Raw genomic sequence first — 18,430 nt, 5'->3', positions numbered from 1 at the left:
ACTCGCGGAAGCTGGAGCGCTGCTTGGGCAGCACGAAGTCGGGGTAGGCGCTAGAGGGCGCGGCGGGCGCGGCAGGGCGCGTGGCAGCGGGCGCGGCAGGGCGCGCGCGGCAGGGAGAGGCTGTGGGGCTCTGACCTGGGGGCGGGCGGGGGCGCGGGGCACGCGGCGGCGGAGTGGGCGCGCGCGCGCGGCCACTCGCGACCGAACTCCGCAGGTTCCATGTATTCTCCGGAGAACCCTGGAATCGTTGTGATTGCTATAGTAACGTTCTTTATTCTTCACAAAAATCGACCCTCCCGCGACAAGCACTTTCAAACGTATGCATCCCCACTTCCCACCAATATTGGCACCATTTAAAAGCCTACTTCTAAACTTCATTTCATTAAAGGAAATGTTTTTATCTCAAAAATGTGTCTGTAGAAGAATCCAGAGTCACTTCTTCAAAAAATAGGTAGTTACGCTTGAACCAACTTGTATGGCTATAAAACTGTTAAGTTGGGATTAATCGCTATTCAACTGTTAAAGAGGACATGTGAGATCATTATTTGGTTTTAGAACCATAAAAATTGGTCTAATTGATCCCAGAGATGGATGAGCCCAAAGTGAGGTCTTTTTTCAAGTCACATTTATTGTATATCGCGTTTATGTTAATCGTTTATTAAGAAATTAAATGTGTTTTTCTTAAAGGATATTTATTGGGCTTTCAAATAACACCAATATTGTTGGGGCACCATGATTGCGTCAGAAGAAACGAGTTTTCCTGTAAAACGTAGGTGGGCCGATTTTTGTGATGACCAGTATAGTTCATCAAAACTATCGCCCGATTGCGCATTATTCGAGATACCAGATTAATGAGGTGCACATTTGAGTAATGAGATAACAAAAGGTAAGCTCACCGATGGTGTCGTCATCTGATGAGGCGGAGGCGAATCCGCCGTAGGACGATGGTTGACCTCGACACGGGTCACCAGCTCGGGAGCACCCTGCGGAAGGTCACGCGTCTGTCACTGCGGCGGTTGCCATGGCAACACAGAGGGCGGTGCGCGTCACGTGCGGTGATGTGCTCGTACGACATTTATCAGAGGTGCTAATGACGATGTTCATTTGTTATTGCTTTATGTACACGACTAATGTAACAATGTACGATCGACTTTAGATTGTTATGAAAATCGAATCTTACATTACACTCGAACACACTTGATGAAGGAGCACCTTTACACCTAGCGTGAAACTACGAAAATAAGACTACCCAAAATAATGAGCGCTTAATTGGCACTAAATAATTATAACTATTTTAAATGCGCGGCAAAACCAACACCAACCAATAGGATAGAACTCTTGTCTCTATGTCTACGATATGAATCGTCATTGGCACCTCAATAGATAGAAAAAATAAGTAATGTATTAGAAAATTCAATGTGGCATTTTCATCACTTGTGGAATAAAATTTTAGAAAAGTGTTTCCATGGACGTGATCGTTAATGGCCCCATGAACCGTGTTTCACCCGAAAAATGTTGCACAATCAAATATTTTGAAGTAGTTACCAATACCTGTTGACAATATTTTGGTATCATCAGTAATCAAATATATTTTCTAAGCTCAGTGTGTCCTTACAAAAAATGAAAGAAAATATGCTACGCCAACGAGCAACTAATTTCTATCGGTCTCATGAATAGATTCTTTTTTTTTTTCATAATTAATCTTTTCAATCAATATTTGCTCGTCAGGTAGCGGAACCATCACCTTTAAATTGGTCTATGACAAACTTTCGACACTATTTTCTGTAAGGACATACGTTACACTTTTGATTGGGCAACATTAAATAAGGGAAAGATTGTTAGGACAGAAATGAGCACCGATGGAGTTTAGAGACGAGAGAAAAAAGACAATATATTCGGCGGCCTTACGATTTGGCTGCAGTACAGCTTTGACAGCTGAAAGAAACAAATAAAAACAGATGCTATTGTCAAGTGCTTGGAAATAAATTGCTAAGCTTTGGCTAGAGTGAAGCTATCATTATGTAGGTCTACATAGTGTAAGCTCTCTACATACAATTGATCAGACTAAAGATATATATAGGTATAGTCTGTTTCCGTATTTTTCTTGTATCAGAAGTTATTTTTAGGTGGTATTTAATATCATACTCATACAGACATAAAAATATGCTAATTTTGAGAATACATATTTTCACATTACTAACATTAAATAAGATGTAGCTAGATCAAACTAATATTACACAGTAAATAAGTTATCACAGACATCTTACTAATAGATTTTGCACTAGTCCGCTATCGACCGTTAGGTGATCGCGTTAAAAATAAGCATACACATACCTTGTCCCTCGTGGTGGCATAGGCGGTAGCTGCGAGAGGCGGGCGAGTCGCGCCCTCCGAGGTGCGTCGCTGGGCCGCCCTCTCCGCCGCCGCGCGCGCTTCCTCCGCGCTGTATCCCTTCATCATCAGAGAGGCCTCCAGGTAGTGAGGCTGCTTGTCCCACTCCAGGGAAATCGCTGGACAAACGATTTTAAGTTACCATTTTGAAGCGTAGGGTCGCCGCCAATCAGTTGACAGATTAGATTCGGACCGAATAGATTCTGAGTCTCTGCAGACTACAGTCTTTTAACTGCTGATAGTTTGGTCGGCTTCTAATTTGTATGTGGAGAACCGGCCAAAATCAGTGTTGATGTGCGTAACTCGCGTACATACTTTTACAAGACAAAAATCCTCCTAAGCTTTTGTTACAAAAATCAAGATTCAATTGGGATCTGATAAGCACGGCGGCGTGGCGCAATTCGTTCCATTCTTACTTTTCCGAGCAGATGCAAGTGGGGCCACTTACATTTGGTCCCATTTACAAATGTTTACAGACGGATAACACCTACAAAAGAGTTCGACTTTGCAGGTCGAAAATGTAACAACTAATGTATCCTAGTCTTTTTATGGGACGAACTGCGTCAAACCCCACAGCACAAGCTAGCCAGCGGTACGTACCGTCGGAGCCCGGCGGCAGCGGCAGCAGCGGGTGCGCCGACACGCTGGTGTTCAGCGGCGGCGGCGCCACGGACGCGCGCGAGCCGCCCGCCGAGCGCGACGCGCGGAACGACCCCGCCCTGCCGACATCGGGCAGAGGATGGTGACACCAGCTTTTGGTTAGCCTAACCGTGAGCAAGCCCGACTATACTAACTCCCGGACGGGTTTATGCGCAACGTTTTAGACGCCCGATCGGATTTCTAGCACAAGTCAAACTCATTCATTATGGTTAGACTTTATGAGTATGACCATTGGCCCTTTTATGCATGTTTGGCCGGGTCTGACGCAGAATATGCACTTCGCAAAATGCGCATTTTTCTATATTATTATAATACATACTCTACAGCCTCTAAATTATTAAGAAAAGTGCGCATTTAGCGATATGCACACACATGAGTTGGACTTTTGCTAGTAATCCGTCCGATCGCGTGAACCTTTCCTTTGCATCCCACTTGTGACGTCCACAAATCCAATCTAAAAACGATTCTTGTTTTAACTGTTATACACGAACTTCGGTACAGGCCAACTTACATTATGAATTCAATGGATGATAAATAAGTATGTAGGATGCATTGAAAAAGTCACAACAGTATAAAGTTGACGTCTATCTGTAAATGCCTCTCCCTGAGGCGCTATTCAAAACGCCGAGTGTAAATCCGTTTTACGTTATTGTTTTAAATATGACGAATTTATTTATTCACGTATTTATAAGAGCGAAAGGTTTCGCGATACCTTTATGATATTTAAATTGCGCATGAAATTAGAGTGCCTTCCGGTGAAAAGGAAATATACAATACAATATTAATTTACACTCAGCATTCAAAAGAGCGCTCTGACATTTGATACCCCAAGAAGAAAATGTTTCGGGCCTGCGCACTAACTTAAATAAGTTGTGATGTTTGACCAGACATTGCTCGGGCCTGCACTCCGTTCGATACTTTTTGAACTAATACAAAAAGACAAGATCCTGCGCTTCGACCAATTTCATTTTCTGCTATTGTAACGCGAAGCAGCGTTTTTACTGTCTAATGGATGTGCTTGTGCTATCCCTTAGAGATCAAAATAAAGTTTTACATACTTTGGTGGGTTATCAGAAAGAAAACCAACCGGGCCTGCGCTATTCAATTTCATTTCCCAATAATCATAAGGTCTTGGGCCATAGTGTTACATCATTTTTCATCGATATCTTTCAAATCATTCAAAAGTCTATGGTGTTCGTGGCCTATAAAAAACCACCAGCTATACCACGAGTAACTGGCGTAGTTATTGTCTGATAACATAATCAAACGAAGGTAACACGTCGACTGTGACATTGAGTCGTCGCAATAAAACCCAAAATAAAAAATAAATTACTACATTTCGAATAATAAACTTCGTCACGTTTACATAACGTTCACGTTACATACACGCAACTTTAACTTCTGAAATAAACAAAATCGAGCCCACATCGTGTGCACATTTTTACAAATTGAGGGTAGACAAAAATCTAATGGGGCATTCAGACAACTCGACACAATGTGCAGTGCAGGAAGGGTTACATTTATTTTACAAAAAAAACTTTTTTATTAAAATATCACCGGAGTCTATACACACATAGGTGGTTTCAAAAGTGCTTGTGAATCTATAAAAAAGTGACGGAGAGCTATGTGAAACTCGTTGCTTCGACAAGCGCGATGCAATCGCTAGATAGGTAGAAGTTAATGTCGGTAACGGATAACAGTGGAGCGCAGACCCAGAGTTAAAAAAATCCCTAAAATTGACCGAGCACACCATCCTCCGACCGATTGTCACAGCCGCCGCCACGACCGTGGTAACTTGGAAGAAGCGAAGTCTCAACGGATACAGCGCATGCTCGAGAATGCTAGTCACCATCGATATACAAACTATTCGAAGCCTCACTAACCAGTTGAGATTAGTCGTTTTTAGGGACTTTTTACGTTACATCATGCAAGAGTTGGCCGGCGTCGCGTAACGGTTACTCCCACACAAACGCCCACGAGACAAAACCAAAAGCTAGCGTCCCCAGCCCATGCTAACCACTCACCATACTTTTACAAATATCCTATGTTTCGCAAAATATAAATATCCCTTCACTGACTTAGGACTACGTGTGTTCACGATAACTTGCGGACAATAGATGTGTGGACAGATCAGGATATTTCTTGTCTGTTTAAATAAAATAATTTTCTAAAAAAACTGAATGTTTGTGTTAATATTCGAACAGATTTTTTTTCATGTCTAATAACTCAACGTTTTCGGAGCAAAATTTTGACAGGTATCATCATTGCAGTTTAGCGAAAAACTGCTAGGGTGCCTTTGACGGCTCCAATCGGTTAGACTGGGTAATTCTGTCTTTCTTAACAGCGTACTTATTACATACACATTTAAAGCATCAGACTTGATTACCCAGTGGTCTACATTCCTATATCACATTTATGTCACATTTCAGCTACACAGAGGTCTACAATACGTCTACAAGCGACTATCTACACTATGATAATGAGGGCTATATCGCTACGTAAGCTGTCGGTCATGCAACGTGGGGCTATGCGTGAGGCATGCGTGACGTACCTTTGGAATGTTTGTCGTTTCACGTAGTTGTCTCGCACGAACTCTACGATTTGTTTCTGCGTTTTGCCGCTATACCTGTACAATATACAAAGAGTTAAACAAATTACTAAAATGACAAAAGGTGGTTCATACTGTAAACTGGAATGTATTGGAAGCAAAAAATAACCGTTTTGCCAAAATAAGAATAAGTAAGAATTTTTGGGGATGGTATAAAGAAAAGGGAAAGACATAAGATCCCAATGAGTCGAGATGCACTACGCTTAGGCGATGCCCTTTAGTATAGGATAAGATTCAAAGGCCATAATGTAGAACAATTTTTTTCACTACGTCGTCTGACGCTGTCAAACAGTTCTCCAAATAAAAAATAAATAAATTTAGGTTGTTGTGCACTGCATACCTAAATGAGGATCCCCTAGATATGACCCTGGTTTTATGCCTCGGCAGGCGGGGCACGCTGGTACACCGGAAGAAGCCGTGGTTCTCGACGCATTTCTTCCAGAAGTTTTTGCATTCGTTGCGACCTTCGAAGAAGAATTCCACCACGTCTCTGTATGCTCCCTAGAAAATCAGATAAAAGAAGTGAATTTTCAAATCTACCTATTGGAGTTCTTTTCATATAAATAATTTTGGTCCAGGGTCGAAAGTTAAAATGAAATTCTAATCTCCGATGGATTAGAACAATACATTACCTACTCACTTCGAGGTAGCCTGCGAGAAAGTTAGCCGAAGTTCGAAGCGCATATCTATAAATCCCCAATACGTGTAAACTACACTATGGTTTCTAAAGTACGGCCAACGAGAAGCGATACTAAATGTAAACAAACCCAATGTCATTGTCATTTGGAACAGTAGGGGTGGGTTGCACCGCTTATCTTTAACGGTAACTATGACGATAACCGGTGCTTTTTGTATGGAATTTGACAGATTTTTGACGTTTGTCAAAGTTAAAGTTAGATGGTGCAACCCAGCCTAAGGGTTTGACTTTGACATATTTTGGCGGGAGAACGAGACATTACGACAAAATACACAAGATGGTAAGAGACAGAATAGATTGTCAATTCAAAAGTCGAATCGACCTTTTGTATCGCTTCTCGTTGGCCATACTTTACACGATCGTATTTGGTCAAGGTTGATCAACATAGCGAGTAGTGTATCTGAGCTAATGGTTCAAAATCTATTGCGAAAATTTGACGTTAATGTTTTCCAATTCCTATGAGAATGCGCATTAGTCATGTACATATTTCTACTCACATATCCCTCCGGATGCAGCTTGATGAGGAACTTTTTCCTCTTGAAGGATATCTTCCTGATCTTGGCCCAGCTGAAGGTGTTGATTTTCGTGAAGTTCTGGAACACCACGATGCCCATATGCGCGACCGCCAGGTTTAAGGGCACGTTGTCGTGGTCTTTGGCCGGGTGCATTTTGATGCCTGCATAAGTAAATATCAGAATGATATACAAACATTAAAAACAATAAAAATTAGTAGTGACTCGCTGGTAGCTCGCACTTATTGCATATATTGTAAATGGTATTTCCTGTATGAAATAAAAGACTGATAAAAGTGACCGAGTTTCTACTACACTTTTTCTGAGCAATAGCTGATATATTGTCCCGAAGTGATGTAGTAAGCTATTTTTGGGATATTCCCTAAAAAGGGTCACCAGTTCTCCAACGCGCAGAAACTCTTCCGCATTTAAACAGGTTGACAAATTAAAAGGTTTGGTACTACTGTATTTTGCTTATTTACGAGCATAATGCATATTGTTTACATACCATATAACTCGCATCTTCGTGCTGTCTCCAATAAATTCAAGTCCGCTTCCGCTGGACTTTGACCCCTGTACAGCAAATAAAAAACACATAAGTCAATGACTGAGAGTAGTAACTACAAAGTCGCTAAAACCAACTGCAACTACCCAGCAAAATTTAAAACTTTAATTACTGATTAAAAAAACGTGCCATGATAATAATTATTTTATTACTCACGTGTGTTTCTTGTGGTTCTCCATTATCCGGCGCTCGGACTCCGAGTCCTGCCCGGGGAAGAACTTGTACCCGCTCAGGTACGTGTGGTCCGGGTAGTCCTCAGGGACGAAGTCGCCGCACTCCGCTGCCGGATAATTGTTATTTTGAATCTTATTTTATCTCACTAAAGTTCAAAATATGGCGGCATCAATTTTGCCACACACTTTACCTGTCAATCTTTACAACTGGCGCTGACCACCGACTTTTAGTTGGCCGATAGTTGGGCCCGATTTTAATTTGTATGAAGAATCGGCCGATACCAAATCGGTGTAATGTGCGCACTTTTATACATCTCCATACTGCCCAACAGCCCGATCCAACTATCGGCCAAGTAAAAATCAGTGGTCAGCGGCCTAGGCTTCATAAAGATTGACAGGTAAAGTGGAAACTACGCGGCAAATAGTAGACACATTTTTTTTCTCTTTAAAATTGAATCAAAATCAAATCAAAATCAAAAATATTTATTCAGTTTAGACCACAAGTGGCACTTATGAACGTCAAAATATAGTAAACACTCAGAATACAGAACAAACCAGAAGGAGTGTTCGATAACATTTCTACGCGGCAACTTGTGTCCAAAATACTTCCCCTCCCGCGCCCCTCTACCCCCTTTAGTGTTACTAGCGCCGTGTGACACCCCCATTTTTGGGGTAAAATTATGTAATTTTTTAAAGAGATGTTAAACAAGTAAAAAATAAGTGAGTGAAATAAGTACACACGGCCACAGTGTTAACTATCCATTTCCGTTTTTGCTCTCGCTCTTATCAAATGGTGATTCTTTGCGATAGAACGAGACGACATGACTGGCCATAGGCATAGATAGTACCTACCTACCTATGAATTTAATTTTTACTCCGAAGTAACTAAGTGTAGATGATTATTTATTTCTATTAAATAGTGTAATATACTATATGTAGGTATAATATGTTATTTAAAAGTCAATTACAAAAGTCGAATATAAATTTTAGAATGCCAAGTAAAACAAAAAAGAAACTTAAGGTTCTTTATTATGTAAACATATCGACAACAAAACATTTGTTTACGGCGCAGTAGTGCTTTTAGTTTAACTTTTCTTGGAGTCAATAACAGAATCCAAATCAAAAACATCACCAATACTTGAATTTGATTGCGAGGCAACTCTGGCTGTGTATCCTGAAAGAAAATCAGAGTAAGTATGTAAGCAATAATTAATTACTTAAAATTATTATTAAATATACAAATATTGCTGCTGCTGATCTGTTGATACCAATGCCTTACTTTTGAATAAATGGGAAAGTATGAAATTCACGATAGTAATTTATTATCTCCTCATTATTAGGGAGTAATATTATAAATGAATTCAATATATTAAAATCAAATCAAAATCAAAAATATTTATTCAGTTTAGACCACAAGTGGCACTTATAATTTAATTAATCAGGTTGTCATGTCATGGATGAAATTACACTAAAAACTAATTAAAACAAAAAGGATGGGGAAAATATTCCATTATTCTGTGGTAACGCTAACAAAATTAACGCGTGAATTTTTTATAGACAAATGTAATTCAATATAAAAAAGTAGGGTAAAATATTCCGTTGACCTGTGGCAACACTTACAAAATACAACCGTGTTTTTTTTTGAAAATTATTATTTAATTATAATGAATTGGAAATGTGCTACTTACGGATAAAACATGATCCCATGCACTTTCTTCGTAATTCCAGTAGCATTCTTACATGTTGGAACGGCACAAGACGGCATAATTTAATTATAAAGTGTCAATCTGACGGATATGTAAACAATGCGCGCGCCGGCCATTGACTAATTGCTCTAAAGTCAAATTAGTGCGATTTGGAGTAATTTATATGAATACACATTTACGCCCGTTGACGGTTTCTGGTTTGTTCCGTATTCTGAGAGTAAACAATAAAAAAGAAAAGTAGCCCTTATGGGGCACTTTACATGTCTCCTAATCTTTTGGGCCCTACCAGCGCTTCGAGACAAGTGCTGAGAAGAAACGCCGGAACAAACTCAGTCACCACTAATTGCCAGGAATTGGAATAAATGTTTCATTGGTTTCGAACCTTAAGTTACCTCGCTAAACTTTAAAATAGGACACCACCAGGCAAGGTTTAGTGATAAAGATTGATGGGTAAAGTTTTGCTTCCTTCCAAAAGTTGCTGTGCCCTAAGTGGGTCCATTTTTATAACTGCCCGAATTGTAAGACCTAATGTGAATGCGTTAACTAGGTAAAGCAATTGAGTATTGAGTCATGTTAAAATCTTTTTTTTCTCCCTTTGTAACTACAACGGGGAAATGTTAGCCGGGGTCAACTTGTATCAGCTCAGGTAGGTGTGGTCCGGATAGTCCTCCGGGACGAAGTCACCGCACTCCGTTATTTCAATACGGATTACAAAGTGATAGGAGGTTGATGGGTAAAGTGGAAACAAATAAATAATAATAATAATAAATAGTATTTATTTTCTCATCACAAACATTACAATGACACAAGTTATTAAGCACATTACAATTCAAAAACAAAGTTGTTTGTGTGAGACTGATGCCTGTGATAGGTATTTGCATACCTGTAGATATTTTTAAAACTCCCAGTTGTTTCAAGGTGTTTGAATCTAATTCTACATGGCAATATTAATTTGAACTAAATATATTGTTAAACATATCCGAAACAAGTGTCTCAACAAATCGGATTTACTTCTTGTATAAAAGATTTTTCTTTCTAGTTAGCTATTTATTCCAAAGCGTGTATAAAGTAGCCTGTTTGAGATTCAAAATAAGATCATGTTTACTTTTTTAACTATGTGTCACCAAATAGTGACGCGGTGGTGCGTAGTGAAATCACTACATCTAATATCTTATAAGGGCAAACAACAGAAACAATATCCCAGCCTAACACCCCAAAACAATCGCTCACAAGCCAGTTATGCGAGCACTTACAGGGGAGTCCGCTGGGACCCCACTCCGTTATGAATGGTCCGTTAGATATTTACGAGCGCCTGCAGTGATCCAGTTAATAAAGTTTGCCTAGAAATGTCAAGGTGTGACGTGATGCAATATTGCTAGTTCTAGATCTTCAAAGGCTGGAATAGGCACTCAGGTAACATAAGACTACATCTATTCTTAACATTAGCTGGCTATAGTGGAATACAAAGGGTTTCATAAGAGTTTTAACGTGGACTTGACTCACTTCGAACTTCGAAAGATCAATACTTTAAACATACTTTATACGGTCATATGCTATGTAAAAATATGATCTGATGATTGGAGTCTCAAGGATAAAGCTATTTTGACGAATGCATTTACGAAAATAATAATAAAGTTTGGATTCTATATGGGAGAAATGACGTGACAAAAACTTTGTGAGGCATACATAATCTACTCAAACTATCTAAACATTTGTTTTATTACTTTTAGGACCAACAAATCCATTTTCTTTCTTCAAAAATACAAATTCAAAATCCTATTAATAACACAGACGTGTCGTTAAAACCCTTTGTTAGGTGTCACGTTTCGAAATTGCATGTCGTCTGAGCGTGGCTGTTTATTCAATTCGCTTGATACGCTGAATTACCGGCACATAATACATCTCCACGTATTAGGGTTGCTACACATATAAGCGGGCAGACATAGTTGGTTTGGTAGTATTTGTTGAACAATATAAAGTCGACCAGGATAAATTAATACACTTGTTCGGACACATTGGCTAGTGTATTTGTGAAGATTTCTGCTGTGAGTTTCACCCGGAAGCCATTTCCACAGAGGTATTGGCTATCTTGTTTGTAATTCCTAAAATAAATAAATAAACTGCCGAAACACAACAATGCTCTTAACATTGTTGCTATGGCGACAGATTTCAATAAGTTGGTGGTAAAGCCTGGTCCGTGAGCACGTAGAATTTTGTCCAATGACAAAATTCTACGTGCTCACGGACCAGGCTTTAGCTAACTAGGCGGACTAACAAAGCTCTACCAACAATCAGAGCAGAAAATTTTGCCTCCACTGGAAATCAAAAACAGGATCTGACATTAGACTACAGTGGTGATTGCGACACTTGTCCGGATACATTGGCTATTGTAAATGTGCGGCAAAGCCCGACTACATTATATTCAATTTTAACACCCAGCTGTGCCCATTAATGCCGGCCCGCTTATGTGTGTAGCAACCCTTACGACTTGGTAGCGTTGTCACGTGGACGTCATTTGTTTTCTTCAATGGGATAGCTTCATGTCTGCGGTTAGCAAGATTATTTATTTGTCTCGTTTTTTTGGCTACGCTTTTGCGAATATATTCAAGGCTAAAATAAATTTAACAATGACATTGAAGCAGAAAAAAATAAACGTTTCAGTAAAAAACAGTTTCATTACACATTGTCCAAAATAACACATTTCTTGACGATTATAGATGTTCCATAATAAAGGAAACAAACAATCTTAGCGTAAGCTGTATGACAAGTTAAACATTTACATTTCTTTCTTGTCATCTGAACGATAACAGGTTGATGACATGACATTGTTTGCAGTTAAAACATACGACCGCCGAGAACCTCCTCCATTTTTAAAGTCGGCTAAATATAAACTCACCCTGCACGATATAGCTGGCCATGAGCGCGGCGGTATTCTCGTTGCACTGGATGCAGCCTTGCGCGAGATCACGCTTCACCTGCGCGGGAAATAGAGTAAGATTATTGATTTATACACACATTTAGTTCAATTTGAGGGAATTTAATACGTATTTTGATGATTATTCACCCTTAGGCAAAACAACAGTTGAAATTAAAAAGAAGAAAAAATTTGTTAACCGGTGCAAGGCTCATAAATGGTCTAAGTTCACGGTCAAAATGTTAGGACGCTAAAGCTAAGCATATTTAGGGCGTGCAGGTCAACAAGCGCGGTCCACACAGCTTATGACCGCAGTCTGTGGAGGAACACTATTATGTGGTCGCGATCCTCATCAATGAGGGACCGAGGAAGAAGAAGGTAAGGCTACAAGTGCCCCTAAAGGACTTACTGCTTACTAATCATCATCGCGTCATGAAGTTTCCGCTGTAGGAACACGAATCTCCAGTTTATCAGAAGCTAATAGACGTTTTGATTTTTTACCTATACTCCTGTCTCCACGGTCTGGCTGGGTCGGTGGGCTGAATGTGAGTTTATATCAAACGCGCTCATTAGTGAGCGCGTTTAAAAAATGTATGAAAATTTTACTTTTTGAAAGTTTCCCGCTAGGGGCGCTGTACAATCCGTCATACATTTAATGTCATTTTTTGACGCGCTCACTAAAAAAAACTCGCACTAAGCCCTCGGGTGTGTAGAACTTGACGCAGAAGCGGAGCGTCGGCTCCAGCATCGTCAGCCCAGCTGAGGCACATGCTCCTCACTCCAGCCAGTACTGAACACAATATCAGAGAGTGACCGGCTCACCCGCAGGCAGAACAGGTAGCGCGTGAACTCCTCCAGGCTCCAGCATCGTCAGTCCAGCTGCGGCATATGGCTCCTCACCAGCTAGTACTGAACACAATGTCAGCGAGAGTGACTCATCTCACCTGCAGGCAGAACAGGTAGCGCGTGAACTCCTCCAGGCTCCAGCGTCGTCAGCCCAGCTGCGGCACATCGGCTCCTCACCAGCCAGTACAAAACACAATGATAGCGAGTGACTCGGCTCACCTGCAGGCAGAACAGGTAGCGCGTGAACTCCTCCAGGCTCCAGCACCGTCAGCCCTAGCTGCGGCACATTGGCTCCTCACTCCAGCTAGTACTGAACACGATGTCAGCGAGAGTGACTCATCTCACCTGCAGGCAGAACAGGTAGCGCGTGAACTCCTCCAGGCTCCAGCACCGTCAGCCCAGCTGCGGCACATCGGCTCCTCACCAGCCAGTACTGAACACAATGTCAGCGAGAGTGACCGGCTCACCTGCAGGCAGAACAGGTAGCGCGTGAACTCCTCCAGGCTCCAGCGTCGTCAGCCCAGCTGCGGCACATCGGCTCCTCACCAGCCAGTACAAAACACAATGATAGCGAGTGACTCGGCTCACCTGCAGGCAGAACAGGTAGCGCGTGAACTCCTCCAGGCTCCAGCACCGTCAGCCCTAGCTGCGGCACATTGGCTCCTCACTCCAGCTAGTACTGAACACGATGTCAGCGAGAGTGACTCATCTCACCTGCAGGCAGAACAGGTAGCGCGTGAACTCCTCCAGGCTCCAGAACCGTCAGCCCTAGCTGCGGCGCATCGGCTCCTCAACAACTAGTACTGAACACGATGTCAGCGAGAGTGACCGGCTCACCTGCAGGCAGAACAGGTAGCGCGTGAACTCCTCCAGGCTCCAGCGTCGTCAGTCCCAGCTGTGGCACATCTCTCCTCACTCCAGCCAGTACTGAACACAATGTCAGCGAGAGTGACTCATCTCACCTGCAGGCAGAACAGGTAGCGCGTGAACTCCTCCAGGCTCCAGCTTCGTCAGTCCAGCTGCGGCATATAGCTCCTCACGTGCAGCCAGTACTGAACACAATGTCAGCGAGAGAGACCGGCTCACCTGCAGGCAGAACAGGTAGCGCGTGAACTCCTCCAGGCTCCAACATCGTCAGTCCAGCTGCGGCACATGGCTCCTCCCGTCCAGCCAGTACTGAACACAATGTCAGCGAGAGTGACCGGCTCACCTGCAGGCAGAACAGGTAGCGCGTGAACTCCTCCAGGCTCCAGCATCGTCAGCCCTAGCTGCGGCGCATCGGCTCCTCAACAACTAGTACTGAACACTATGTCAGCGAGAGTGACTCATCTCACCTGCAGGCAGAACAGGTAGCGCGTGAACTCCTCTTCCAGGCGCGCAGGGTCGGGCGTGTAGAACTTGACGCAGAAGCGGAGCGTCGGCTCCAGCATCGTCAGCCCCAGCTGCCGGCACATCGGCTTCTCCACGTCTAGCCAGTACTGCGAATGTTTCACAATGAGAATAACTTGGCAAATAATCTCAATCAGAATGAGACTCCACAAAGAACGCTTTAACCCTTAAGTATAAGTAATAAAGAATTTTTTAAAATACATATTTAGTGACAACATGAAAGCTCACAGAGGTCTATGAGGCAAGCAATTAAGCATACGGAATCACATCGTTCACTGGGTAACTCTCACTCACCCTGGTGTTGTTGGTGTCCTGGTACTCCAGGCCGAAGTAGTCCGCCTCGAGCAGGTGCAACTGTCGACAGACCTGCTCGAACAGCACTCGCCCCAGCGCTTTCGACTGCAACAATGAAATAATGGCCCGTGAATCAATTGCCATACCTCACTGACATGACAATGGCAAGTGTCGAGTTACTGACACGACGGGATTACGGGTAAGGAAAATGATAGGATGGTGGGTATAAGAACTAAACAACAGCATGCACTCTAGCACCTTCGATTGCAACAATTGCACAATGGCACATGAGCGACAAGTGTCACGTCTTCCATCCGTTATAAAATATTGGGATTGGGACCGAAAAATCGTTATTTAATTTTAAGAAAGCCGTTAATGTACCGGCACACCTGCTCCAACAGCACGCGCCCCAGCGCCTTGGACTGCAATAATGCACGACAATAGCACGTGTGTCAAGTGCCATACCTCGCAACTGACATGACAACGGCATGTAAGCGACAAATTTCGAGCTACTGACACATCAATGGCCGCGCTAAGGGTGTAACAATGCGGGTTATAGCTTCTTGTTTTACAGTTGTTTGACTTAACGGGTAGAAAATGTTAGGATGATGGGTATGGAGACTCAAGAACAACTCGCGGCTAAGCACCTTCGACTGCAACAATGCATGACAATGGCACATGAACGACAAGTGGCCATTCGGCTGACATGACAATAGCCGCGTCGAGTGTGTAACGATACAGGTTAGAGCTCTCGATTTTGTTCTACGGCTTGTTAGACTTAACAGGTTAGGATGGGCATTGGGGCTGAAAAAGTTTAGTTACTACCTTAGTTAATGGTCATTTCCCATGTAAATGAATTCAATGATATTGCTGTGACATGTAAGACATAAAGACATTTGAGGAGTTGAACAACGAAATGTAGACAAAACAGTCATTTGTACTTTGAATTGGACTTCTTATGAAAGACTTCTTTGAGGAAAGATGATTGAATAGAAGGTGATATTGAAATTGAGGAAGTATATTATTGTTTATTCGTTTACATCACCATTGCAACCTACAAACAAGGTTACAAGATGAATCAACTGATTTATGAAGCTTGCAAAAGAATTTAGTCCCGATGGCCAATAAAAATATTAGATTGTTTGGAATTTCGAAGCATTAGTGGCCTTCAAATTCCAATATGTACTAGGTATGTGCAAGTGGCCCAATTAGACCGATAAAAGTATCTCATTTTCCGAGCCGAGCTCAACTGTAACATTGCATTAAACGAACATTATTTTAACCGGTCACGAAACATCGTTTATTTATCGTCGAAGTATCGAAAACCGTTTGTAATTAACAAGAAAGAGCGCTTCGAAACGGTACAACAAATTAGGCGAGCTCTGTAAAGATGAAATGGACTTACAGTGAGCCTGTAAGAGAAACATAGAATAATAATATTTCGATGTGCGTAGTTTCTATGACGTTTTTTAGACACAGAAGGACTGGGAGCTCTAAGGGAGGAAAAGGAGATAGACTCCTTCAGTGCTAGCCTTTACATCGTATACGGTTAAGTAATTTCTACCGACCATCTCAGTAAGTCATCATCATCACCACCGTTTTCATCATCATTTTTTAGCATAAACTTTTGAATGATGAAACTCTCCGCTAATGCAAACCAATCTTTTTACCAAACAACTCAAACTAATAGACATAATTTCTTATAGTAATATGGTAGAGCAGGCTGTCTCAAATTCCAAGTAATAACGATCGACAGCAATGTAGAACTATTGTATGTAGAAATAGGCCATTGTGTTTCTACTTGCTGCCAATTATGTGTTTATTAACGTACCTTGAAAAATGTAACACTTAAACGTAGAATTAAACTAATTTAATACCAATCAAGCTGTCTTGGTTAAATATACAACACATTAAAAATGTGTGCCAAGAACACATAAAAGGGAATGAAAGAAGAAAAAACTAGATGTAAAAATCTAGTGTTTTACAGAAAGTACATTTTCGCTGGAAAATGTATAACGTTTTGAGGATTCAACCATCACCTTCTAATGATTGTTTTACGAGTATGTTTTCCGTACGATTAAAAATTAAATGCGAAGAAAATATATAATATGAAGTAATAAAACAAGTTAACTAATACTTAGCAACGTTCGTACCAGTATGTAATTGCATGCCGTAATTTAAACTTCTCGTTGGATACTGTGAGAACATAAGGTGCCATTATATGTAACATTTTGTCCCTTCAGGGCTCGGGTTGATGGGGACTTTTAATTGCATAATTCACGGCTAGTTAACTAAACTCATTACTTTCGTCGGGTTAAAATAACATCACGGTGAACAAGCTAGAATTTATCGGTGTAAAGCAAACGTTGCTGTGGTTGGGAGTAGATGGGTGACCATCACGACTTTATAAGTCAGAAATATATGTCATCTTATGCTTCGGAAAACATGAAAGAAGTATATTGACATTAAAATGCATTTTTTATTTAGAAAGAGATAGTGTAGTTTTTTGTTATTCAGTTTCACGTAAGAATTACCGCATTTTGTCATTTTTTTTTATGTGACAGAAGGCAAACGAGAAGACGGATCACCTGATGGTAAGTGAATACCGTCGCCCATAGACACCCGCAGACACAGGGGCTCGTAACGAAATTAAAGTGATATGAAACATACAGAATGGCAGAAACAAATACAAAATGATCAACCCAATCACAACTAACGTTTCAATTTGCTTCCCTATTTAGCGTATCCATTTTTCCGCAACAAAACTCGGAATATTGCCCACTCTTTTGTTTTTACGTTGCGCTGAACGAATGCACCGCGATGAGCGAGCCGTTATAAATGGACCACAATACAATTTACTTGTTGAAAGCAATTACGTTTGCATGTGACTGTGAGGCGTCCGTAGCTCAGTGTAAACAAAAAACGAGAGTTCACAACACAAAGAGTTTCCATCGAAGGTCCGTGATGTCACTGCAATGTGATATTGACTTCTTTTAAATTAGTTTTGTGCTCTAAGCGCTCCTACACAACAATGTGATGTTTTGTATGTAAGTTGCAAGCTGGCGGTACATCAAGCGTATACTTTAGTGACGCGTGAACAGTAGCACTAACGCTAAAACGAAGGATCTATGAAAAACAAAGCTTTCTCACTGGAGATTGGACTGGATACATTCGAAAATCATTTGATAAAACTTGTCACCCAATTCAAGGTTAGAAAACTGGCTATCAAACACAGGGTTCACATCAAAAAGGTATTGAAAAAATTTGCCAAATCCAGTTTCGAACGATGCAATCATAGTTCATCCTCCACCAGACAGAAGAAGCGTCAGGGTCTCCTGCCTTTGTCACAGCAAGGTAAACGAAATAAAGCCTTAACTGTGATGTCATTAAAAATTAAAACACTTGGCAACACTGTCTATTATGTAAACGCACGCGCGAACCCGAGCCTGCATCAGGGCACTGACTCCGCAAATAGGTCAACCACGTAATATCCTTTAAATTGAGCCAAAAACTTTCAACCGCCAGAAACTGAGCTCATTTTATTGAGTTCGCTATTATTTTTATGAAAATGTGATTTATATTTTGCGGTATGAATATATTGGACTGCAAAATTGAAAATAGTTTAATGATAAATGGTTCAGTGTATTACCAAAGTTACTTCAAACTACCGGAAGA

The 18,430-nt window shown here is 41.3% G+C and overlaps 1 protein-coding gene and 1 long non-coding RNA gene across 3 annotated transcripts in view; both read right to left on the bottom strand.

Annotated features, from left to right (window-relative positions):
• The window catches only part of LOC135084867 (FERM, ARHGEF and pleckstrin domain-containing protein 1-like), a 61,940-nt gene that overhangs the window by 15,577 nt on the left and 27,933 nt on the right, over nt 1-18,430 (bottom strand). The window contains exons 4-15 of one of the 2 annotated variants that reach the window (XM_063979607.1): nt 14,756-14,860; nt 14,407-14,550; nt 12,209-12,287; nt 7,590-7,713; nt 7,377-7,441; nt 6,854-7,032; nt 6,000-6,160; nt 5,603-5,677; nt 2,335-2,510; nt 1,909-1,935; nt 897-983; nt 136-238 (exon numbers count right to left, since the gene is read on the bottom strand). In XM_063979607.1, coding sequence (XP_063835677.1) covers nt 136-238; nt 897-983; nt 1,909-1,935; nt 2,335-2,510; nt 5,603-5,677; nt 6,000-6,160; nt 6,854-7,032; nt 7,377-7,441; nt 7,590-7,713; nt 12,209-12,287; nt 14,407-14,550; nt 14,756-14,860 — 1,325 coding nt within the window. The remainder of the gene's footprint in view (nt 1-135; nt 239-896; nt 984-1,908; nt 1,936-2,334; nt 2,511-5,602; nt 5,678-5,999; nt 6,161-6,853; nt 7,033-7,376; nt 7,442-7,589; nt 7,714-12,208; nt 12,288-14,406; nt 14,551-14,755; nt 14,861-18,430) is intronic. The other variant, XM_063979611.1, reaches the window with a different exon arrangement.
• Nucleotides 8,618-9,524, bottom strand: LOC135086951 (uncharacterized). The gene is made up of 2 exons (XR_010260647.1): nt 9,295-9,524; nt 8,618-8,780 (listed from the first exon to the last, which is right to left on the bottom strand). It is a non-coding gene; the product is annotated as an uncharacterized LOC135086951 (long non-coding RNA).

Source organism: Ostrinia nubilalis, chromosome 2 (genome assembly GCF_963855985.1).
Source record: "Ostrinia nubilalis chromosome 2, ilOstNubi1.1, whole genome shotgun sequence".
Lineage (NCBI taxonomy): Eukaryota > Metazoa > Arthropoda > Insecta > Lepidoptera > Crambidae > Ostrinia > Ostrinia nubilalis.
This window is presented reverse-complemented; position numbering and strand designations above follow the sequence as displayed.